Below are 26,840 nucleotides of genomic sequence, written 5' to 3'. Positions count from 1 at the left end.
TTCCATCAATCAGAGAATGGTTGTCATTAGCATCATCGCTAACGGCTACACATAGCGGTAGATAAACGCTCACACTCAGACAGGGGTAAATACAAATCCCTTAGGCAGATTTAACGTCGACTTGATGTAGATTGTACCACCCAAAAGGGCACTTTAGAGACTGGAAGGGCAAAGGGGCATGTGGTCTACACAGGTAGAGCCCTGTCTGTCGACGTTGCCTTTGGCAAAGGGGGCACTGCTTCATGTGGCGGCTCAGTTAAAAGGGTGAAAAACGTTTTATTGTTTTTGGGCAGGATTATGTGAGGTGTTATACAAAAAAATTTGCGATGCGTCTTGGTCGATTTAGCTCGGAATATGCCACCATCTGCAATCTGTCGCCTAATCCTGCCTAATGGGCAGGTCAGCCCTGGAGGAAAGTGTTGTCTGTAAGAAGAGAGAACATACATTTTACATTTTAGTCATTTAGCAGACATTCTTATCCAGAGCGACTTACAGTTAATGATTGCATACATTTTCATACTGGCCCCCGTGGGAAACGAACCCACAACCCTAGCGTTGCAAGCACCATGCTCTACCAACTGAGCTACAGGGGTGTGTGTACCTTTCAGAGGATATTCCTCCAATTCGTCTCTCAGCCTATGCATAGCATCTGATTGTTTTTAAATGACTTCTTATGACATTGTTTGCCAGAATAAACGATGTAATAGAGATTGTTCCAATCTGTGTTACCTACTCCAGTCAGCAGATGGCGATGTGAGTCTTTCAGGTGATGCTTCTTAAGTGACGTTTAATCTAGTGGACAGGAGTCTTCTTCAACAGCGACAAAATACTACTGATTTCGGTAGCTTCCACATCGGTAGCTTGCTAGCGAACATAAAACCTTTAGACCAATATTGTGTATATTAATGTCAGTGATTTTAAACATAATTCTGTTTACGTATTTACTAGTTAACAAAACTTAATTTGCTTGTTAATTGAAGTCGGCAAATTTGTTAAATTGATAACGTTACTGTACTAGGCTAATCGCTAATGCTAACTATCTAGCTAGCTAACATCCCCGACCATGAGCTCACTAAGCTATACGGAGAAAGGAGCTCTTGGGCTGAACATCATCGTAAAAGAAGAAGAAGAAGAGGAGGATATTACATTTAAAGGAGAGGAAGAATATTTTGGAGCAAAAGAGGAAGAGGAGGCTATCTCAATAAACGAGAAGGAGGAAGACGTTTTGGGAGTGAAAGAGGAAGAGGAGGAGAATGAAGGTCCTGTTAACACCAATGATTATTGTCTTAAAAGCATTTGCACAAACTATGCATTTGTTGAGCTAGGCTAATGTGTGGTTTTAAAGGGGCATTCTACTTTAGTTCTACACTTGAATATGTTATTCAGTACTGTATAAGTTGTTTAAGGGGCAATCCACCATTGGTTCATGCATTTTTGGGACTTTTAAATGTATAGATTTAATGAATTATCCATGTGGTCTATATTAAAGTGCACTTCATCTAATATAACAGGCTTTTAAAATTCAATATTGGTGCATAATTTCTACTTAAAATATCAAAGAGACACAAAAGGCACCCAATTAGTGGAACGACCCTTTACATTTGCATCACAAACAATATTTTATAAAATCATGTTGAATGTGGCCATTTTAGGCCCTGCTTAGATATATTAATGCCTCTTGTAAGACCCTATGATCGTAATAGACGGTCATAAGTTTACAATCTGTTTGATGTTCTCGTTAACACAGGAGAGAGACATGACTATCATGGATCCTCTGGGGAGCCTCAACAACATCCTGATGCTGACGAGGCAGAGAAGAGTCTCTCCAGATCAGAACACCAGATGGTACAGCTTGGTCTGGTCTAGCATACAGCTTGCTCTATCGGGGTCTGGGTTTCTGTAAAGCACTTTATGACAACAGTGACATCAGCATCCATAATGATATGTGTCTATGTCCCCTCTATATTGTTACCAGGACAACGCTAGCCCTTCCGCCCTCCCAGAGTCCCTGTGTCGTACCTCTCCCAGTAGCACCTTACTGCTGGGTCTGAAGAGGTTGTCTGTGCGGCTGGTGGACTGCAGGAAAACAACGGGGCTGAGTGGAACTGTGAGAGGAGGAGAAGAGAAGAAAGGAGCAGATTTGATTCATCAAAGTAAGTGCTGTAGTTGACATGAAGATAGACTGGTGGATATGGATGTTATGAATATCATAACACTGAAAAAAGATTCTACCAATGAAAAGAGAGAAACCAATAGACTATATAAAACCTTGATGAAAGTTAGCTTTAGAGAGAGAGAGTTTCAAGATGATCCAATATAAGGTGCATGTTTTACAAAAACATTTCCTAAAAATATTATGAATGTTACATTGCCTGTCCCAGTCACTAACTTTACAATACTGTAGAACAGGCAAAACCAAACTCAAGACACTTCAATATGGTCTGTATTGCTTCATTAACATCTGATCTACACAATTGGTAAAAAATTGTAAATATATATATTTTTTTAAACAAGCTCCGTAAGCCTTTTCTAAAAGCCATGAAATATGTTCTGTGACACTTGGTCTCTGTAAATTCATGCAATTTCCTACTTTAACAGGTCAAATAAAACCTGAACTCCAACATATAGACCTTAAAGAACGTGGTTTAATTTGGAAATGCCTAACTTTATTTGTTCATGTGTGACTGATGTCAGTGTGGTGCTAACAGTTTAGTTTCCTCCTCTGTCCCTGTCTCCATACCGGGCTCAAACCAGTGATCCTCTGCTTCTCAACACACGTGACCGCTCTCCTTGACAATGAACCGATTGAGCTGTACAAAAGGTACCAGCTGGATAGCTCCATCTGTGACGTTTCAAGCTAAAGGTACCAGTTGGTTAGCTCCATCTGTGACGTTTCAAGCTAAAGGTACCAGTTGGTTAGCTCCATCTGTGACGTTTCAAGCTAAAGGTACCAGTTGGATAGCTCCATGTGTGACGTTTCAAGCTAAAGGTACCAGTTGGATAGCTCCATCTGTGACGTTTCAAGCTAAAGGTACCAGTTGGATAGCTCCATGTGTGACGTTTCAAGCTAAAGGTACCAGTTGGATAGCTCCATGTGTGACGTTTCAAGCTAAAGGTACCAGTTGGATAGCTCCATGTGTGACGTTTCAAGCTAAAGGTACCAGTTGGATAGCTCCATGTGTGACGTTTCAAGCTAAAGGTACCAGTTGGATAGCTCCATCTGTGACGTTTCAAGCTAAAGGTACCAGTTGGATAGCTCCATCTGTGACGTTTCAAGCTAAAGGTACCAGTTGGATAGCTCCATGTGTGACGTTTCAAGCTAAAGGTACCAGTTGGATAGCTCCATGTGTGACGTTTCAAGCTAAAGGTACCAGTTGGATAGCTCCATCTGTGACGTTTCAAGCTAAAGGTACCAGTTGGATAGCTCCATGTGTGACGTTTCAAGCTAAAGGTACCAGTTGGATAGCTCCATCTGTGACGTTTCAAGCTAAAGGTACCAGTTGGATAACTCCATGTGTGACGTTTCAAGCTAAAGGTACCAGTTGGATAGCTCCATCTGTGACGTTTCAAGCTAAAGGTACCAGTTGGATAGCTCCATGTGTGACGTTTCAAGCTAAAGGTACCAGTTGGATAGCTCCATCTGTGACGTTTCAAGCTAAAGGTACCAGTTGGATAGCTCCATGTGTGACGTTTCAAGCTAAAGGTACCAGTTGGATAGCTCCATCTGTGACGTTTCAAGCTAAAGGTACCAGTTGGATAGCTCCATCTGTGACGTTTCAAGCTAAAGGTACCAGTTGGATAGCTCCATGTGTGACGTTTCAAGCTAAAGGTACCAGTTGGATAGCTCCATCTGTGACGTTTCAAGCTAAAGGTACCAGTTGGATAGCTCCATGTGTGACGTTTCAAGCTAGCTGTGGAGCGAGCTTACGGCACGTTCTTTTCACCGCTACACATGTTCAGGTTGACTTTTCCTGCGTCCCCCACCATCACACAATTACTGTTGTTGTTTATTACAAACCTAGATCTGGATCAAGTGGGCATCATTTGAAAAGCTTATTCTATTGCCAACATGACTAGCTAATGTCTAAAATGAGATGTGTTGTGGCCAGTGAGAGGATGAATATTAATGTGATCTACTGCTGAAAGTTGTGCTACTAGTCAGAGTGCTAGAGCCAGACACTCACTATACCACAATAAGTGGTGTGTATTTAACAGATGGTGAGATCAGAAACAAATCAGTCCCTTTGTTTGCTCTGTTTGACCTACTCTGCTTTCTGACATGGAAAAGCCTTTTCAACTATAAAGGTGTATTTGGCTGCCATTTATGCTGCAACAATGATACAGTGGGGGAACCACAACACATCCATAGCTCTGGGAACCCCCCCTGATCTGAACCCCAACACATCCATAGCTCTGGGAACCCCCCCTGATCTGAACCCCAACACATCCATAGCTCTGGGAACCCCCCCTGATCTGAACCCCAACACATCCATAGCTCTGGGAACCCCCCTGATCTGAACCCCAACACATCCATAGCTCTGGGAACCCCCCCTGATCTGAACCCCAACACATCCATAGCTCTGGGAACCCCCCCCTGATCTGAACCCCAACACATCCATAGCTCTGGGAACCCTCCCCTGATCTGAACCCCAACACATCCATAGCTCTGGGAACCCCCCCCGATCTGTTATTTTATGAAGGACATGCGTCACCTACGCCCAGTACTTGACGCCATTTCCACTGTTGGATCTGCTGGAAAGTGTAGAAATTAGATTTCTCTAGTTTAAAACCGCTTTACTTTTAGCCATTACATTCGTATACTGAGTTACATCCCCCCATAATGTCATGAGGTTCTATAGTAGCAAGGGTCTGACACCTCCGGAGGGCTTGATGGCTCAATCCACCAGAGGTGTGGCTACATCCTAGGCATTTTTCAAAGGCATCTCTGTTCAAGAGATCTGTAATGGAGCATGTTGTGGTGATGTACCTTCATGAGGTTCTACCGACTGGACATCACTGGACATCACTGCACATACGGTGAGTAGTGTCGGGATCTCTGAGGGATGATCCTGTCTAGACTTGGCATCGGAGAATATATGAGCGCTATATCCCCAAAGTGAGAGACCGAAAGAGTCATTGGAATAGAACTTAAGGTTTACCTAACATAACCCTGATTCTATGATGTTCACCACATCACCTTTCACACATGGAAGACAAACATGTACTTAGAAGGGAAGACAGGAGCGACTATTGGCCCCTTATATGGGAAGTGGAGTGTTCTGCTTTATATCCTGGAGTATCTAATGATGAAACATTATGGAGTCTTAAAGGAGGACTGGAGCATCTAATGATGAAACATTATGGAGTCTTAAAGGAGGACTGTAGCATCTAATGATGAAACATTATGGAGTCTTAAAGGAGGACTGTAGCATCTAATGATGAAACATTATGGAGTCTTAAAGGAGGCCTGGAGCATCTAATGATGAAACATTATGGAGTCTTAAAGGAGGACTGTAGCATCTAATGATGAAACATTATGGAGTCTTAAAGGAGGCCTGTATTATCTAAAGATGAAACATTATGGAGTCTTAAAGGAGGACTATAGCATCTAATGATGAAACATTATGGAGTCTTAAAGGAGGACGGGGATTAAAAGGGAATGGAAAGGGGATATCTAGTCAGTCACAGCTGAATGTATTCACCCTAAATGTGTCTTCCTCATTGAACCCAACCCCTCTGAATCAGAGAGGTGAGGGGGCTGCCTTAATCAATGTTCCACGTCATCAGCGTCTGGGGAGCAGTTGTTGTTGGGGGATAACTGCTTTGCTCAAGTGCAGAACGGCAGACCTTTCCACCTTGCGGGCGTGGGGATTCGAACCAGTGACCTTTCGGTTACTGGCCCAACACTCTTAACCGCTAGTCTACAAATGTTCCAACTTCAATTAATTATTTCTCAATGATGCTTTAAAGGAGAAGTTTACCCAAAATCCAGAAACTCTGAAGTGATTCCATATTATGAAACCAGTCCAGTGGAGTGCCCTCTCTCCCTGTAGTGCTGTACTGAAACAGCTGCAAACACGTATCACGTGACGTTGCTGAATGCGGGCCTCGCTCTGCTGCTTTGCCAGTTAATTCTTTATTTTATTAAAGCTATGGCCTTTGGCTTTCACCTGGAATTGTTTATTTATGTCTGAGAAAAAAAACGTTTTTCAATCAATAAAACATATACAAATATGATGATATCATAGTGAATTCATGACATCTGAATGAACAAGTATTCAGACCCCTTGACCTTTTCCATATTTTGTTATGTTACAGCCTGATTCTAAAATAATTAAAAATAAATTTTCTTTCATCAGTCTACTACACACAATACTCCTTAATGACAAAAAACCAAACAGGTTTTTAAATTTTTTTGCAAATGTATTAAAAATAAAAAACAGATACCTTATTTAAATAAGTATTCAGACGCTTTGCTATGAGACTCAAATTGAGCTGAGATGTATCATGTGTCCATTGATCCTTGAGATGTTTCTAGAACTTACCTGTGGTAAATTCAATTGATTGGACATGATTTGGAAAGGCACACACCTGTCTATAATAGAGCTGGACTGATAACCCACAGGACAGTAGATCTCCAGGAAGAGGGGGGTTGGGCAGCCTTGATATAAGCAAATCAGTCAATGTAAATAAATTCATTAGGCACTAATCTATGGACTTAACATGACTGGGTAGGGGCGCAGCCATTGGTGGGCCTGGGAGGGCATAAGCCCACCCACTTGGGAGTCAGGCCCAGCCAATCAGAATTTATTTTTCCCTACAAAAGAGCTTTATTACAGAGAGAAATACTCCTCAGTTTCATCAGCTGTCGGGATGGCTGGTCTCAGACTATGTGGAAGTACTGGGCTGGCGTTGTTATACGTGATCTGCGGTTGTGAGGCCGGTTGGATGCACTGCCAAATTCTCAAAAAATACGAAGTTGGCTTATGGTAGAGAAATTAACATTCAATTCTATGGTAACATCTCCAGTGGATATTCCTGCAGTCAGCATGCCAATTGCACACTCCCTCAAAACTTGAGACATCTGTGGCATTGTGTTGTGTGACAAAACTGCATATTTTATTGGCCTTTTATTGTCCCCAGCACAAGGTGCACCCTTGTAATGATCATGCTGTTTAATCAGCTTCTTGATATGCCACACCTGTCAGGTGGATGGATTATCTTGGCAAAGGTGAAATGTTCACTAACAAGGATGTAAAAAAAAATTGTGCCACGAACGCTCTACAACATCATTTGTTTTGAAATCACACCAAGATTGTTGTAATTGATGAAATGTTGCAAAACTGTCCTCAGGTTATTGAGGGATCTGATTTGGATTAAATGTCATAGCAAGGTGGTTTTATCAAGTGGAGGTTTCATTCAGGTCTCTCTTTAAATAAACACTGTCTTTGGCAGGAGAAAATCCAAAGTCGGAGGAACCAGAGACGTCCAAACCAGCAAGACGACACCTCTGCTCCCAGTGTGGAACTAGGTTTGCCAAGTTAGGAAGCCTGAAAAGACATGAGAAGACACACACAGTAGAGAAGCCATACCATTTCTCCCAGTGTGGAAAGACTTTAAACCGGTTAGACAACCTGAAATCACATCAGCAAATACACACAGTGGAGAAGCCGTACCACTGCTCCCAGTGTGGAAAGAGTTTTAACAGGTTAGACACCCTGAAAAGACATGAGAGGGCACACACGGGAGTGAAGCCACACCATTGCGCCCAGTGTGGAAAGAGTTTTAACCGGTTAGACTACCTGAAAGCTCATGAGCGAATACATACAGGGGAGAAGCTTTTCCATTGCTCCCAGTGTGGAAAGAGTTTTAACCGGTTAAACTACCTGAAAGCTCATAAGCGAATACACACAGGGGAGAAGCCTTTCCATTGCTCCCATTGTGGAGAGAGTTTTAACTGGTTAGCATCCCTGAAAATACATGAGAGGACACACACAGGAGCGAAGCCACACCATTGCGCCCAGTGTGGAAAGAGTTTTAACCGCTTAGGAAACATGAAAGCTCATGAGCGAATACACACAGGGGAGAAACCTTTCCATTGCTCCCATTGTGGAAAGAGTTTTAATCAGTTAGACAACTTGAAAAGACATGAGAGGACACACACAGGAGCGAATCCATACCATTGCGCCCAGTGTGGAAAGAGTTTTAACCGCTTAGGAAACATGAAAGCTCATCTGAGAATCCACACAGGAGAGAATAATTACTTATCCTAGTGTATAAATTGATATTTCACATCACTTTTACTTAAAGTTCATCAGAGGACATACACAGTGCTCCCATTGTCTTTATATTGTTGACTGAGATTGTGTTTACTTGTTTATACCATATGAAATGTGTTTATACAAAGTATACTTAAACATTTATTTGTATGTTTTTATTAGAAAACATGAATTGAACATGGAGTTTATCAGTTTGAATATAGAGTAGATCAGATTCCATGTGTTTAAATGGTCCTTTTTTAAACTCTGACTATGTGTGTGTTTATCTGGGTGTGTCATTCCTCATGGATTTGCTACATTGTTTACATTTGCATTGTTGGCCCACTGATTATTAATTAAATAAATGTTCTCTGATTCTGTAATGGAACATTTTAATTGTATGTGTCCACATAACTGGGTATGTGACTAACCTTGTGAAACTGTCCTATTATAATCTCCTGTTCTTGGGAGTATCATTCTGTGTTGCAAACCAGCTTCAACCTGCGTCCTTGTATAAATAAAGTCCTGTCCAGAATTCATACTGTCTTCTACACTGCACTGTGTAACTCTGTTATTCTCTCTGAGCTCAGAAATAAAGAATCTTGGTTCGACTTAGACTCCAGCAGATCCTTATTTTATAATATCCACCACAACTCGTCCACGGATTGCTGTTTCATCATTGTCTTAATGAAGAGTTCTTCGTTCGACTTTCCTGGGGGCAGTTACAAGCCTGCCACTGGTTGAATAAACTTTGTTTCCACGTCATTTCAACAAAACAAATCCATGTGATGATGTTAGATCAATGTGGAAAACTGATTGGATTTGCAAAAAGCCATCAATATATTAATTTTTTACTAATCTGGCAATCTAAATCCAATGACAGGTGACATTTTGGATCAATATCCACCTTAGTAGCTAAGTTTCCATGCAATTTGTGACATATTTTCATGTGAATATTCTCAAATCTGCATGAAACAATATACACATTTTCCCACCAGAACCTTTTCCATCTAACAGACTGTTGCGGATCAAAGGCTTTGCGTGATGACGTAGTGCACAAAAAATACTCATGTTTGCAACAGTTGGACTAATGATTACAGACTATGTCAGCTAGATACAGGCAACAGTTTGCAAGGCAGTATTGAATGTGTCACTGTCTGTCACCTCAAATGTTTCTCTCCACCTGTGTGCACCTACATTCTAAACTTTCATTCATAGGCTAGATTGTAGCAACCTCATGATGGGTATAGGGAAAAGTATCATGTAGTAGCATAAACCTATTGCTGTTACATTTGTCACGAACCGGCTCAAGTTCGTAACAAAAGGGAGACACGTGGAGACAAGGAATACCCAAAATATATATTTATTAGCTAAAGTAAACTAAATCAAATAACAATGGTGTGTGTAATCAGTAATCAGTAGTGTAAGTGAGTGTTTGCATGCATCAATGTAATAATGCAAGGTGTTGAAAGGTGCCAAAGCAAACAACCAAAAAGCCACAAAAATAGCACAACCAAAATCAGTCAAAAGTACCTGCCTGGAGAGAGTCTCCTCAATGAATGTGGAAGAGGTCCATTTATGCTGGGACACACCCGGCCCAGGTGTTTCCCATGTAGCTGATGACCCTCCCAACTCCGCCCACCGGCATCCTAATAAGGAAACAAGAGCAAAGTGAGAATACGGCAGACAGAGTGGGAGGGTCGTCACCCCCCCCATAAGACCGGGGACCAACAAGGACCCCGGACCAACGTACCAGCCCCTGCGTCCCAAACCGACAATTTGTACATGTTCACACCTCCACTTGCCCCACCCATCATCCTCCTCTCCAGACCTCAGCAACATTTACACAGGAAGCAATCTTTAAGAAGAAAGAAGAACACAAGACTAGGAGGGGACAAACAGGAAAGATAGAACATGACAAAACAAACAATGGTCGGTCACATCAATATTCATGAACAGGGCGCACGAGAGAGCGCATCAGCAATCACGTTATCAGTCCCCCGGATGTGCCGCACATCTAGATGGAAGAATTGTAAAAATAAACACCATCTCATTATCCTCTGATTAGGACACCTCATGGACCTCAAAAAGGTGAGAGGGTTATGGTCAGTGTAGACCACAATAGGTACTACACCCGACCCAACATACACTTCAAAGTGTTGTAGCGCCCATATAAGTGCTAATGCTTCTTTTTCAATGACCGAATAGTTCAACTGATAATGGTTAAACTTTTTGGAAAAGAAACTAACAGGCCTCTCAACCCCTGCCACATCTGCTTGCAGCAAAACTGCACCCGCCCCCACATGACTAGCATCCACCTGCAAGGTAAATGACAAATCCACACGAGGAGCAGCCAGTACCGGAGTTGAAGTAAGCAACCTCTTTGCATCTTCGAAAGCCTGTTGACAATGAGCAGACCATACGTACACAGCCTTAGCTTTCAGCAAATCTGTCAAGGGAGCGACCACAGTAGAGAAGTTCCTACAAAAACCACGATAATACCCAATCATTCCCAAGAAACGCATCAGTTCCTTTTTAGTAGTTGGTAGTGGAAAAGCATCAATAGCTACCACTTTAGCCCGAACAGGACGCACTTCACCCTGCCCAACCACCTTTCCAAGGTATGTAACAGTCGCCTGAGCAAACTCACATTTAGCCAAATTCATCGTGAGACGACCTGCAGCCAGACGTCCGAACAAGGCTTGAATACGGGACAGATGTTCCTCCCAAGTATCTGCATATATCACTACATCGTCCAGATAAACAGCGCACCCGGCCAGACCAGAGACAACCCTGTTCATAAGTCGCTGAAAAGTTGCAGGCGCATTACGCAGTCCGAAACTCATAACCGAATACGAGTACAGACCAAAAGGTGTAATAAAGGCAGAGATTTCACGTGCCCTATTCGTCAGTGGCACCTGCCAATAGCCCTTTAACAGGTCAAATTTGCTCACAAACTTAGCTGCGCCGACTTGATCAACGCAGTCCTCCATCCGAGGAAGAGGAAATGAATCCGCCTTAGTGACATCGTTTACCTTACGGTACTCCGTATAAAATCTGTTTGTTCCATCCGATTTACTGACCAAGATACAGGGAGAAGCCCAACTGGAGAAAGAAGGCTCTGCTATTTTACTCTCCAGCATGTACCTGACCTCAGTATCCAGACAACGCAGTTTCTCTGAAGAAACTCTATAGAACCGTTGACGAATGGGGTCAGCATCTCCAATGTCAATATCATGTTCTATTAAGTGTGTACGTGTTGGTGTATCAGAAAACAACCCTGGAAATCTCAGAATCAGACCAACCATCTCTTTCCGCCCATCAACAGGTAGATGAGTAAGAAGGCTATCTAAAATCTCCAGTGTCTCTGAATTCTTCAATCTACCCTGCAGTATGCAATCGTCGGGACCAGAAACATCTTCCTGCTCCTGCACAGACCTAGCATGACCAGAACCCAGGGAATAAACAGTATCAGCCAAAAGAACAGCCTACCGTCCTCTGTAGACTCCCCTGTTCAGTCTCAGAGGAACGTGCATAATAGGGTTTTAACAAATTTACATGGCACAGTTGGTGTGCTTTCCTCCGTTCTGGAGTGGCAACTAGATAATTTTGCTCAGTGTACTGGCGCACCACTGTATATGGACCTTGAAACTTGGCTTGAAAAGGAGAACCAACAATTGGCAGCAGAGCCAGAACCTGATCACCTGGACTAAAGTGACGAGGCTCAGCTCGCCGATCATTTATGCTCTTCATCCTGTCCTGTGAAGATGATAGCTTCTCTTTAGCCATTTCACCAGCGGCATACAAGCGTCGCCGAAAATCACACACATATGATAACAGGGACTGAGGAGGCTCGGGAGACTTCCAGTCATCCTGGAAAACAGATAAAAGCCCACGCACCCTATGTCCAAACACTAAGTCATTTGGGCTAAAACCTGTGCTCTCCTGTGAAACCTCCCTAGCAGCTTACAGTAACCAAGGCAACCCCTCCTCCCAATCCTTATCCATCTCAGTACAATAAGCTCTCAACAAAGACTTAAGTGTTTGATGGAAACGTTCCAGTGCTCCTTGACTTTGGGCATGATAAGCGCTAGACAAGTTGTGTTTAATATGGAGTTGTTGGAGAACCTGTCCAAAGAGATTAGAAGTGAAATTAGATCATTGATCACGTTGAATGACCTTAGGGATTCCAAACAGTGAGAAAAACTGAGTCAAAGCTTTTAACACAGACTTAGTCGTGATAGACCGGAGAGGATAGGCAGCAGGAAACCTAGTGGTCTGACACATCACAGTCAACAAATAATTACTACCCTTTCTAGAACGAGGCAGAGGTCCAACACAGTCAATAATCAGATACTCAAAAGGTTTACTGAGTACAGGAATAGGGAACAGTGGTACCGGCTTAATAGCTTGATTAGGTTTACCAGTTAATTGACAGGTGTGACAAGTTTTGATGAAATCAGAAACATCCCTCTTTAATCTTGGCCAAAAGAAATGTCGTAATATGCGATTGTAGGTTTTTCTCACACCCATATGCCCAGCAACGTCGTTGTGAGAAGTTGTCAGCACCAACTCACGAAGCTTAACTGGTACCACAACCTGACTAATCGCCTCCCCCAGAAAACAACTACCATGAGACATCCACTTTCTCATCAGGACCTCCTCTTGGAGAAAATAGCCCTGTGCGACATCTCCCAACTGTTCCACAGGCACAATTTGGTCCCGCAACTCTTCTAATGTAGGGTCAGCCCGTTGCGCCTCGATTAAATCGGAGCGGGATACAGATAACGGGATAACAGGGAAAACAGTAACAGACTTCTTTATGGTATTCTCGTTAGCCAGTTCCGTGACCAGGTCGTCGTGGATCATAGAACGCGTCACTGCACACGCAGAAAACACCTCTGGGAAATTCTGCGCACTCTCATCAGGAATCCCTACAATTGAAGGCTTAGTGGAAACCACTAAAGATGGAAACACGATAGGCCACACACGCTCCCCAGCCAAGTTATTTCCAAGGATCATGTCAATACCCTCAATAGGCAATGAAGGACGCACCCCTACAACAACCTCACCTTTCACCAGTCCACAATCCAACATCAGTTTATGCAATGGAACTGACAGAGTGTTCAAACCTATTCCCCTAATTAGAACACTATTCCCCGAATCAGTCTCCGCAGAGAAGGGTAACACAGATTCCAACACAAATGATTCAGAGGCACCTGTGTCTCTTAGGATCTTTACTGGCACTAGGTTCTTACTTCCTACCATAGACACAAAACCCTCCGTAACGAAAGGTAAATAGTCGGGATCAATATAGCCCTTCACATGGCTCTGGGCATGAGACAATGCGTCAGGAGTGAACTGATGTGGAACAGGCGCTGCTAACGCCGTAGGCCTCGATTTACCATAAGCACCTGTACTGAATTTACCCCTAGACCTAAGAATCGGACATTCATTTTTCCAATGACCTAATTCTCGACAGTAGTGACACTCTTGACCAAAGTCAGTTTTACCACGGGTATCAGGCTCAACCCCAGTTGAATGAAACTCTGCCCGGGAACCGAAGTATCTCGGCGAGCGAGGCCCAAATCTCTGCGAACGCCCCCACTCACTCCGAATACGGGGTTCTGCAAAAAAATGTGTGTGAGTCAACACATATTCATCTGCCAAAACCGCAGCTTCAGCGACAGTCTTTATTTTTCGTTCGTTAAGGTACGTCGCTATACGATCAGGGATTGTGTCCTTAAATTGTTCTAACATAATCCGATCACACAGCCCTTGGAAAGTCATAACTGCAGAGGCGGAACACCAGCGATTAAACTGTGAAGATAATATTCGCGCAAACTCAACATGAGTCTGCTGATCATCCCTTTTTAAAGTTCTAAATCGTTGGCGGTAAGCCTCAGGGACCAATTCGTAACTCTGTAACACAGCCGTTTTAACCTTATCATATCTGACACTGTCGGCTACACTAAGAGCTGAATATGCTTCTTGCGCTTTACCAGTCAGCACACACTGCAACATCAAAGTGTGATCAGAATCAGGCCAACTCCTAGCGTCAGCAACACGCTCAAACAACGAAAAGAGTGTCTCCGGGTCCTTTTCATTAAACTGGGGCAACAACCGTAAATTCCCAACAATATCAAATGTGTCTGGATTACGACCAAAAGAGGAATGACCCCTAGGTAACTCTGGATCACCTTCCCAGAGCAAACTCTCCCCTGAGAGCTTTCCTTCCCTAACCAACTCTAGTCGCTCTTGTTGCAGCTTGATTTTAGCACGCTCCATATCCTGTTTAAATTCCAATTCCCTTTCATATTTTACACGATCATGCTCCATTTTAGCTTGTTCATGCTCCCACTGTAACAGAAGCAGTTCTTTCTGCTGTTCAAAAAGAAGACTACTATGACTAACCGATGGAGCGGTCATTGTAACATATTGGGGAGACAACGTGTCCTCAGCAGAGGCTGCCCCAGTGGTAACATCCAGAATACCACTCTCCATCAAATTGGCCTTCAATATTAACCTAATATAATTTTTTTGACGTTTATCACTAATTTCAACCTTGTAGTGTTCAGCAACCTTCAACAGCTGTTCTTTAGTACATAATTCTAACAGTTCTTCTGATGGAAAGAAAATGAACTCGTCTACATTAGACGCCATAATCAGGAAAAAAAAAATATATATATATATATCATAATAATCTTGCTCAACCCCTCTGCTGAGCACACCAGACACAAGAGAAATGACAATCACACCGAGCACCACAAAAGAGAGCTGGGATATGGAGCTTCCCCAAAACCTACAATAACTCAACCCTAGTCTTCGTGCAGATTCGCGGTGGGTAATTACGCACTGTAGCCCGCTGGCAAGGAATTAAACCCCCCAGCACGCTGGTAGATTTCCCCAAGCCACGGATGTGCCCCGAGACAACTGCTCAGTCCACTGACACCACACAAAAATAACAAACATTTAACCATGCCCAACGTATCCCAAAACAAAACACGTCACTAAGCCTATCAGGGGAAAAAGCTATAGCTCCGGGTAGCAAATGTCACTACCCTACCCAATCTCCCACTGAGGTACACAGCCGAGTGTACTCACCTCCTCAGACCGATATCCCAACAGCGAGTAGAGCAAGAGTTTCCAGGCTGGGCAGGGACTGGAAACTAACCAATGTACTCTCTCCAACGCAGTACACAACCCAAAGGCAACCAATACTGGGCCTATCAAACTCAAACAAACAAACAAAATTTACAAAGAAAGACCCTACAGAATTGGACATTAACTCCACGTTCTCTCAAACACAACCATTTACTTTTACATTTACGTCATTTAGCAGACGCTCTTATCCAGAGCGACTTACAAATTGGTGCATTCACCCTATAACCAGTGGGATAACCACTTTACAATTTTTTTTTTTTTTAAGGGGGGGTATGTAGAAGGATTACTTTATCCTATCCCAGGTATTCCTCAAAGAGGTGGGGTTTCAAATGTCTCCGGAAGGTGGTGAGTGACACCGCTGTCCTGGCGTCGTGAGGGAGCTTGTTCCACCATTGGGGTGCCAGAGCAGCGAACAGTTTTGACTGGGCTGAGCGGGAACTATGCTTCCGCAGAGGAAGGGGAGCCAGCAGGCCAGAGGTGGATGAACGCAATGCCCTCGTTTGGGTGTAGGGACTGATCAGAGCCTGAAGGTACGGAGGTGCCGTTCCCCTCTCAGCTCCATAGGCAAGCACCATGGTCTTGTAAAAGATGCGAGCTTCAACTGGAAGCCAGTGGAGTGTGCGGAGGAGCGGGGTGACGTGAGAGAACTTGGGAAGGTTGAACACCAAACGGGCTGCGGCATTCTGGATGAGTTGTAGGGGTTTAATGGCACAGGTAGGGAGCCCAGCCAACAGCGAGTTGCAGTAATCCAGACGGGAGATGACAAGTGCCTGGATTAGGACCTGTGCCGCTTCCTGTGTAAGGCAGGGTCGTACTCTCCGAATGTTACCAGTTCAAGATCCCGGACGAGCCCCCACTTGTCACGAACCGGCTCAAGTTCGTAACAAAAGGGAGACACGTGGAGACAAGGAATACCCAAAATATATATTTATTAGCTAAAGTAAACTAAATCAAATAACAATGGTGTGTGTAATCAGTAATCAGTAGTGTAAGTGAGTGTTTGCATGCATCATTGTAATAATGCAAGGTGTTGAAAGGTGCCAAAGCAAACAACCAAAAAGCCACAACAATACCACAACCAAAATCAGTCAAAAGTACCTGCCTGGAGAGAGTCTCCTCAATGAATGTGGAAGAGGTCAATTTATGCTGGGACACACCCGGCCCAGGTGTTTCCCATGTAGCTGATGACCCTCCCAACTCCGCCCACCGGCATCCTAATAAGGAAACAAAGAGAGAATACGGCAGACAGAGTGGGAGGGGCGTCACATATTGAACAGGGTGAAGTGGAATATGAATGACAGTCATCCAATGTATGTAGAAATATGGCCATGCTTATGAAAAACAAAATGTCCTCCCTCATCTTAAACGGCACCAACCGCCACTGTTTGGGTGGTGGACCATTCTTGGTACACATGGGAAACTGTTGAGCTGGAAAAACCCAGCAGCGTTGCAGTTCTTGACACAAACCGGTGCGCCTGGCACCTACTACCATACCCCGTTCAAAGGCACTTAAATATTTTGTCTCCCCATTCACCCTCTGAATGGCTCACATACACAATCCACGTCTCATTTGTCTCAAGGCTTAAACATCCTTCTTTAACCGGTCTCCTCCCCTTCATCTACACTGATTGAAGTGGATTTAACAAGTGACATCAATAAGGGATCATAGCTTTCAACTGGATTCACCTAGTCAGTCAATGACATGGACGGAGCAGGTGTTCTTAATGTTTTGTATACTCAGTGTATATCACTAAAGATAATCAAGTGCCATTTGCATGTGATGCATTTGCTCTATTGTTTACAGGATGATTTGTATCTTATAGAGTGTGGCTTTAAGGGAATAGTATGGTCAATTTTAGCACACACCACCACTTCCCCCACTGCTTCACACTCCTTTGTCTCATGTCCTTCTGAACACTTACATTTTAGTCATTTAGCAGACGCTCTTATCCAGAGCGACTTACAGTTAGTGCATATATATATATATTTTTTTTCATACCCCCCGTGGGAATCGAACCCACTACCCTGGCGTTGCAAACGCCATGCTCTACCAACTGAGCTACATCCCTGCTGGCCATTCCCTCCCCTACCCCGGACGACGCTGGGCCAATTGTGCGCCGCCCCATGGATCTCCCAGTCGCGGCCGGCTACGACAGAGCCTGGATTCGAACCAGGATCACTAGTGGCACAGCTAGCACTGCGATGCAGTGCCTTAGACCACTGTACCACACCTTGGAACCTCCCTCCTACACACTGCTGCCACATGCCCATAAGTTTGACACCTGTAACATCTTAAGGTATTCGGCCCATATGCTCTCACTGGATAACTTATATATCCTAACCTCCCTTTCTCAGGCAAAGACTCAACTTCAAAACTCAAAAGAACAGACAATGACTCTTCTGTTTCCCCACTCTCTCGCCACCCTGTTTACGTCGCACCAAACGACGAGCATCACACACACCGGGAATCATCTCCTACAATTGGTCAACTTTTACATTCACTGCTACTCCAGTAATCACTCCTCTCAATGGCGCACTTTTCTTAAGAGCGAAACAATTCACAATTCTTTCCCCCATTTGTTTAACTCTGAGCGCCTTCTCCCTCTGCCCAACAGAAACTCACACAATTATCACTAGACCACTTCTGGTTACCCTCACCGATTCTACTATACCCAACGCTCTTTTCACCCATCTTGAAACCACAATTGGATCAGCCAAAAGGCAAGGATCCATTTTTCCCACAAACTTCACTCCTACTGTCACAGACACATCTTTATGCTGACCCGCTGTGTAATCCTCGGGCTCCGAGTACTTCATCACACCTTCCACCTCCGATACATCACCCTCATTCTCTTCCATTTCTCCTCCTGTCTTCAGCTCACTTTGCTTACATTTCCTACCACTCTTCTTTAACAAACCTTCTCCCTTTTTCCCGCCATTTTCAACTGACTCAAACTCAGTCTTCCTCCATCTCTCTCTTAGACCTCCTCTGCCTCTCTTTTTCCCTCCATTCCTCCTCATTCATCCAAGTATACGTCTCCTTATGATAATAATGCATTTCTCCAAACCTATATCTGTTTCTTGCCTTCTCTAAGGACTCCATTTTCCCCCTCCTCTCCCTTCCGGCGTCTATTCTATTCTATCCTCGGCCTTGACCTCTTCATTGCTCTCCTCTTCTGATCCGCTGTCCTCCTCTCCTGAATTACCATCGTCTTCCGATCCCTCATCGGAGCTGTTATCCTCACTATCATCGGGACTTTTTTTGAAAAAATGTTTTTATTTCACCTTTATTTAACCAGGTAAGCCAGTTGAGAACAAGTTCTCATTTACAACTGCGACCTGGCCAAGATAAAGCAAAGCAGTGCGATAAAAACAACAACACAGAGTTACATATGGGGTAAAAAAAAACATAAAGTAAAAATATACAACAGAAAATATATATACAGTGTGTGCAAATGTAGCAAGTTATGGAGGTAAGGCAATAAATAGGCTATAGTGCAAAATAATTACAATTAGTATTAACACTGGAATGCTAGATGTGCAAGAGATTATGTGCAAATAGAGATACTGGGGTGCAAAAGAGCAAAATAAATAACAATATAGGGATGAGGTAGTTGGGTGGGCTAATTTCAGATGGGCTGTGTACAGGTGCAGTGATCGGTAAGGTGCTCTGACAACTGATGCTTACAGGTGCTCTGACAACTTACTCCCTTTCCAATTGCTCGTCTTTTTCGCTTAAGACGCCATGCTCCCCAACTCAAACTGGCTAGCTACCAAACCAGAGATACACCAAGCTGTCTGAACAATCGTTGTAAGGCCATCCACCTCGACATTATTTGCCAATACCAAGAATGTAGTAAATATTGTTTCCAAACTGCGTTACCCACTCCAGTCAGCAGATGGCGATGTGCGTCTTTCAGGTGATGATTATTGCGTGACGTATAATGGACTGGACGGGACTCTTCTTCAGCAACAACCACACGGCTACTCTTTCAACCACCTCGGTAGCTTGCTAGCCAACATAAAACCGAAAGATTGAGGCTTTAGACCATGTTTATGTACATTAGCTAATCTCAGTGTTTTAAACACATTTCTGTTGACGTAACATTATCTACTGGGTAACTTTAACCTAATTTGCAAACTTGTTAAAGTTGATACTGAGCCTAGCACTAGGCTAGTCGCTAATGCTAACTAACTAGCTAACATCCCTGACCATGAGCTCACTAAACTTCTCCTCCCCTGCTAAAGAAGAGGAGGTCTGCTGTATGGAGAAAGAAGCTCCGGGGCTGAAAGAAGAAGTCGTGAAAGAAGAAGATGAGAATATTACAGTTAAAGGAGAGGAAGAAGCTTTCAAAACGATAGAGGAGGATATTACATTGAAAGAAGAGGAGGAGGATGTTACAGTGAAAGGAGAGAAAGATCCGTTTGGAGTGAAAGAGGAAGAGGGGATAGAGGCTGTCACAGTGGAAGAGGAGGAGGTAGAAGCTTTCAGAATGAAAAAGGAGGAAGAGGATATCACATTGAAAGAAGAAGAGGATGCTATCTCAATGAAGGTGAAGGAGGAAGACGTTTTAGGGGTGAAAGAAGAGGAGACAGAATATCAGATTAACACCAGTGAGTATTGTCTTAAAAACAGGGGCACAAGCTATGCAGTTGTTTTTCTAATGTGTGTTTTTAAAGGGGCATTCTGCTGAAGTTCTACACTTGAATATGTTGTTCAGTACTGTAGGAATTGTTAAAGGGTCAATCTGCCGTTGGTACAGATACTTTTTGGACTTTTAAATTAGATTTTTTGAATTCTTTAATGTTCTACATTAAAGTGCACTTCATCTAATATAACAGGCTTTTGAAATTCAATATTGGTGCTTAATTTCTGCTTAAAATATCAAAGGGACGCAAAAGGCACCCATTTAGTGGAACGACCCTTTTGACATTTGCATCACAAACAATATTTTATAAAGTCATGATGAACGTGGCAATTTTAGGCCCTGCTTAGATATATTAATGCCTCTTGCAAGACCCTATGATTGTAATAGACGGTCATAAGTTTACCATCTGTTTGATGTTCTCGTTCACACAGGAGAGAGACATGACTATCATGGATCCTCTGGGGAGCCTCAACAACATCCTGATGCTGATGAGGCAGAGAAGAGTCTCTCCAGATCAGAACACCAGATGGTACAGCTTGGTCTGGTCTAGCATACAGCTTGCTCTATCGGGGTCTGGGCTGGGTTTCTGTAAAGCACTTCATGACAACAGTGACATCAGCATCCATAATGATATGTGTCTGTGTCCCCTTTATATGGTTACCAGGACAACACTAGCCCTTCCGCCCTCCCAGAGTCCCTGTGTCGTACCTCTCTCAGTAGCACCTTACTGCTGGGTCTGAAGAGGTTGTCTGTGCGGCTGGTGGACTGCAGGAATACAACGGGGCTGAGTGGAACTGTGAGAGGAGGAGAAGAGAAGAAAGGAGCAGATTTGACTCATCAAAGTAAGTGCTGTAGTTTAGTTTTAACAAATAAAATAGATCTGCCCACTGGTATCTGTTACCAGGACAACCAGCAGAGTTCTGTTAGTTGACATGAAGATAGACTGGTATCTGTTACCAGGACAACCAGCAGAGTTCTGTTAGTTGACATGAAGATACACTGGTATCTGTTACCAGGACAACCAGCAGAGTTATGTTAGTTGACATGAAGATAGACTGGTATATTTCCACCACAGTAGACAGTTCTGTTAGTTGACATGAAGATAGACTGGTGGATATAGATGTTATGAATATCATAACACTGAAAAAGGATTCTGCCAATGAAAAGAGAGAAACCAATAGACTATATAAAACCTTGATGAAAGTTAGATTTAGTATGATCTGATGTATGGTGCATGTTTTACAAAAACTTTTCCTAAAAACATTATGGATGTTACATTGCCTGACCCAGTCAACCCCCTATCTTTACAATACTCTAGAACAAATCAAAATGTATTTGTCACGTGCGCCGAATACAACAGGTGTAGACCTTACAGTGAAATGCTTACTTACAAGCCCTTAACCAACCAACCAGTGTTAAGAAAGAAAAAAGAAATATAGCAAATAATTAAGGAGCAACAATTCAATAACAGTAGCGAGGCAGTATACAGGAGGTTCCTGTACAGAGTCAATGTGCGGGGGCACCGGTTAGTCGAGGTAATTGAGGTAATATGTACATGTAGGTAGAGGTAAAGTGACTATGCATGGATAATAAACAGAGTAGCAGCAGCGTAAAAATGGGGGAGCAATTTGATTAACTGTTCAAGAGTCTTATGGCTTGGGGGTAGAAGCTGTTAAGAAGCCTTTTTGACCTAGACTTGGCGCTCCGGTACCGCTTGCCGTGCGGTAGCAGAGAGAACAGTCTGACTAGGGTTGCTGGAGTCCCTGGCAATGTTTTGGGCCTTCCTCTGACACCTCCTGGTATAGAAGTCCTGGATGTCAGGAAGCTTGGCCTCTGTCAGACCCTTGCTGTTAGAGGACACGAGTACATCCTGGTTGTCGTAGATTACGCTACCAAGTTCCTGAAGGCCGTACCCCTTCGCAACGTGTCGTCAAAGGGAATCGCCAAGGAATTGTTCATGCTGTTTTCCCGGGTGGGCCTTCCGAAGATGATACTGATCGACCATAATACCATTTTGAGGGATCCTCGACTTAGCCAAGGAGACCTGGGAGGCCCAATACTTCCTGTTCCGGTCGACGACAGAACATGTCACCCTGATGCGGGACCGACTGTCGGCAATCTGGCCCATAGTAAAGGAGCATATGGAGAAGACGCAACAGACTCAAGTCCGAGCCTACGTTAAGTCGGCGACACCCAGGGAGTTCGCCATCGGAGAGAAAGGGATGGTACTCGTGCCCACAGCCGAACACCGCTTGCTGGCGTAGTGGAGGGGGCCCTACGAGGGAACGGAGAGGGTCTCACCGGTCAATTACCGCATCAAGCAACCCGACAGGAGGAAGAAGGACCAACTCTATCATGTCAACCTGCTGAAGAAGTACCATGAAAGAGAGGAGAGTGTGGCTTTGATGGCAGTGGAGGACGAGAGGAAAAAAGGAGGCCCCTGTACAGGTACGCCGTGGCCGAAAGCTCCTGCCGGAGCAGTCGAGACAGCTAGACAAGCTGATTATGCAAGTCGGCAGGGTATTCTCCTCCTCCCCTGGACGAATAGAGGTCCTGTTTCAGCATATCCACACTGAGCCAGGCAAAAAGGTGCATATCCGGCCATACCGGATACCCGAGGTCCGCCGAGCCATCGCTAAGAACGAGGTAAGTGAGATGCTGAGGGTGATCGAGCCGTCTACGAGCGAGTGGTCTAGTCCCAAAGTCCTGGTCCCCAAACCCGACGGTAGTGTGAGGCTCTGCACCGACTTTAGGGGCTTAAACGCCATCTCTAGGTTCGTCGCGTATCCGCGTGGATGAACTCTTGGAGCGCTTGGGAAAGGCCAAGTTCATCACCACCCTGGATCTGACGAAGGGATATTGGCAAGTGCCGGTGGTTCCAGACGAAGAGGGATGTCCGCGCCTTCTTGGGAATAACGGGATATTATCGTAGTTTCATCCCTAGATATGCCACCATTGCCAACCCCCTCACAAATCTCATCAAGAAAAACCTGCCAAACCTTGTAGCGTGGAAGGAGGAGACGGAAAACGCCTTCCAGTTGCTAAAAGATAGCCTGTGCTCTGATCCCGTCCTGCAGAGAGCCTGTGCTCTGATCCCGTCCTGCAGGCTCCCATCTTCTCTCAAGAGTTCATTGTACAGGTAGACGCCTCGGATACGGGGCTCAGGGCCGTCCTGGCTCAGGGTGAAGGCGAAGCAGAGAGGCCTATTATCTTCAGTAGGAATAGGCCTCTCTGTAGGAAGATCAGTAGGAAGCAGGAAGCTCAGTGACCGGGATCAGAGATATGCTACCGTAGAGAAAGAGGCCCTAGCCATTAAGTGGGCCCTCGATTATCTCCGGTACTACCTACTCGGGCGTAGGTTGGCCCTCGTTACCACACTCCCTTCACTTGGATGGCCAGTAAGAGAAACAATAACAACAGAATAGCCAGATGGTTTCTTGCATTACCACCATTCTCTTTCCGTGTCATCCACAGGGCCGGATCGAGAACGGGAATGCGGACGTGCTGTCCCAACGCGACCAAGACAGTGCGTCTGGCGCCCGGCCCTCCAGTCCGGTCCTGAGGTGGGAGGTATGTGCCCACTGCTAGTAGTAGCCTATTCGTGGGTCTGTTAACATGACTGTGCAGGGGCACAGCCATTGGTGGGCCTGGGAGGGCATAAACCCACCCACTTGGGAGCCAGGCCCATCCACTGGAAAGCCCATCCAATCAGAATTATTTTTTCTCCACAAAAGGGCTTTATTACAGAGAGAAATACTCCTCAGTTTCATCAGCAGTCCGGATGGCTGGTCTCAGACGATGTGGAGATCCTGGGCTGGTGTTGTTATACGTGGTCTGCGGTTGTGAGACCGGTTGGATGTACTGCCAAATTTTCTAAAATGATGTTGGAGGCGGCTTATGGTAGAGAACTTAACATTAAATTCTCTGGTAACGGCTCCAGTGGATATTCCTGCAGTCAGCATGCCAATTGCACCCTCCCTCAAAACTTGAGACTTCCATGTTGCGTTTTTTTTATATTTTTAGGGAAAAAATATTTCACATTCTTTTTACTTTACCCAAAAATATCATGACATTAGTGATAGTCAAAATGTTAAAAATGTGTGAATGTCTAAATCAGAAAAATTGCCATTTAATCAGCAGTGTTGGACCCTTTTGACAACGGTGAGATGTTACTGATGTACTTTGTGTCTGTCTCCAATGTAAAGAAAAAAGTTTGGGACTTCCACACAAAATTACTTCTTTACTTATTTTAGGTTGAAGGAAATGTGTAGGTCTCATTCTGTATCATACAGCTATTAAGGTTATACATTTACAACCACCTGCACGATAGGAATCCAGAGATGTCTGTCTTGAGTGTCCTAGAACTGTCTAGTTTTTTGTGTTCTGACTTATAAAACAGAATGTTTTAAAACTGTCCTCAGGTCGTTGAGGCTTATAAAACAGAATGAAATGTTTGAAAACTGTCCTCAGGTCATTGAGGGATCTGATACAATTTCATAGCAAGGCGGTTTTATCAAGTGGAGGTTTCATTCAGGTCTCTCTTTGAATCAACACTTTCTTTGGCAGGAGAAAAACCAAAGTCGGAGGAACCAGAGACGTCCAAACCAGCAAGACGACACCTCTGCTCCCAGATTGGAAAGAGTTTTACCAAGTTAGGAAGACTGAAAAGACATGAGAGGGGACACACAGGAGAGAAGCCACACCATTGTGCCCAGTGTGGAAAGAGTTTTAAAGCATTAGGAAAGCTGAACGCTCATGAGCAAATACATACAGGAGAGAAGCCATACCATTGCTCCCAGTGTGGAAAGAGTTTTAACCGGTTAGGAAACATGAAATCTCATGTGCGAGTACACACAGGGGAGAAGCCTTACCACTGCTCATTGTGTGGAACTAGGTTTGCCAAGTTAGGAGCCCTGAAATCTCATCAGCAAATACACACAGGGGAGAAGCCTTACCACTGCTCCCATTGTGGAAAGCGTCTTAACAGGTTAGACACCCTGAAAAGACATGAGAAGGCACACACAGGAGTGAAGCCACACCATTGCGCCCAGTGTGGAAAGCGTTTTAACCACTTAGGAAACATGAAAGCTCATGAGCGAATACACACAGGGGAGAAGCCTTTCCATTGCTCCCACTGTGGAAAGAATTTTAAACGGTTAGACACCCTGAAAAGTCATGAGAGAATCCACACAGGGGAGAAGCCTTACCACTGCTCCCAGTGTGGAAAGAGTTTTAGCCATTTAGGAAACCTGACAGCTCATGTGCGAATCCACACGGGGGAGAAGCCTTACCACTGCTCCCAGTGTGGAAAGCATTTTAGCCAGTTAAGAAAGCTGAAACAACACATGAGACTGCACACAGGGGAGAAGCCTTACAAACTCTCAGTCTGAGGGAAGACATATTACTCATCACAGTCACTTAAAAGTAATGCGAGAATCCACATAGGAGAGAATAATTACTTCTAGTGTGTAAATTGATATTTCACATCACAAAGTTCATGAGAACATACACAGTGCTCCCATTGTCTTATATTGTTGACATGAGAATGTATTTACTTGTTTATTCCATATGACATTTAATTATACTAAGTATACTTAAAAATATATTTGTATGATTTTATTAGAAAACATGAATTGAGTATGGAGTGTCAGTTTGAATATAGAGTAGATCAGATTCCATGTGTTTAAATTGTCCTTTTTTAAACTCTGACTGTGTGTGTTTATCTGGGTGTGTCATTCCTCCAGCATTACAGATAATCAAGTGATATTTGGATGTGATGCATTTGCTCCATGGCATTGTTGGCCCACTGATGATTTAATGAAATAAATGTTCCCTGACTCTGTAATGGAACATTTTCATTGTATGTGTCCACATATCTGAGTTACATATGGAGTATATCTTGCTACATTTGCACACACTGCATATATATTTTCTGTTGTATTTTTGACTTTATGTTTTGTTTTACCCCATATGTAACTCTGTGTTGTTGTTTTTATCGCACTGCTTTGCTTTGCTTTATCTTGGGCAGGCCGCAGTTGTAAATGTTCTCAACTGGCTTACCTGGTTAAATAAAGGTGAAATACATTTTTTTGACTAACCTTGTGAAACTGTCCTATTATAATCTCCTGTTCTTGGGAGTATCATCCTGTGTTGCAAACCAGCATGCCCCCAAGTCCTTGTATAAATAAAGTCCGGCCCAGGAACAGGAAACTTTAAAGAAATGTGCTCATCACCCAATGCTTTGGAATTCATACTGTCTACACTGCACTGTGTAACTCTGTTATTCTCTCTGAGCTCAGAAATAAAGAATCTTGGTTTGACTTAGACTCCAGCAGATCCTTATTTTATCATATCCACCACAACTCACCCACGGATTGCTGTTTCATAATTGTCTCAATGAAGAGTTCCTCGTTGGACTTTGCCACTGGTTGAATAAATATTGTTTCCATGTCATTTCAACAAAACAAATCCATGTGATGTTGTTAGATCAATGTGGAAAATGGATTGGATTTGTAAAAAGCCATCAACATAAGGTATTTTTATTTATTTTTCACTGACCTAAATCCAATGACAGTTGACATTTTGTGTTGATTTCATGTTGAATTCACTTTAGTTGACTCAATTAAATGTAAATAGAAACTAGATGTTGAACTGACGTCTTTGCCCAGTGGGCTGGTTTGAATAAGCGGCAGGTGTTGGATCAATATCCACGCAATTTACCACAGATTTTCATGTGAATATTCTAAAATCTGCATAAAACAACAAACAC

General features: G+C 43.7%; 1 protein-coding gene across 1 annotated transcript; it reads left to right on the top strand.

Moving 5' to 3' along the window:
- The first annotated feature begins 1,810 nt into the window (after window positions 1-1,810).
- LOC123487944 (zinc finger protein 850-like) lies at window positions 1,811-26,039 on the top strand. The gene is made up of 7 exons (XM_045218940.1): window positions 1,811-1,845; window positions 1,976-2,153; window positions 7,456-8,272; window positions 19,315-19,342; window positions 20,538-20,600; window positions 20,736-20,913; window positions 24,638-26,039. The coding sequence occupies exons 1-7, from the start codon at window positions 1,843-1,845 to the stop codon at window positions 25,459-25,461; spliced, it is 2,091 nt and encodes a 696-aa protein (XP_045074875.1). The 5' UTR covers window positions 1,811-1,842; the 3' UTR covers window positions 25,462-26,039.
- The last annotated feature ends 801 nt before the right edge of the window (window positions 26,040-26,840 follow it).

The sequence above is a fragment of the Coregonus clupeaformis genome, unplaced genomic scaffold (assembly GCF_020615455.1).
Source record: "Coregonus clupeaformis isolate EN_2021a unplaced genomic scaffold, ASM2061545v1 scaf1922, whole genome shotgun sequence".
Lineage (NCBI taxonomy): Eukaryota > Metazoa > Chordata > Actinopteri > Salmoniformes > Salmonidae > Coregonus > Coregonus clupeaformis.
The sequence above is the reverse complement of the archived record's forward strand: the minus strand, read 5'-3'. Positions and strand labels throughout refer to the sequence as shown.

Coding starts and splice junctions, on each gene's coding strand:
- LOC123487944 (XM_045218940.1), top strand. Junction 8,273..19,314: donor GAGAATAATTACTTATCCTA/GTGTATAAATTG, acceptor TACCCACTCCAG/TCAGCAGATGGCGATGTGCG. Junction 20,601..20,735: donor CCAGATCAGAACACCAGATG/GTACAGCTTGGT, acceptor TATGGTTACCAG/GACAACACTAGCCCTTCCGC.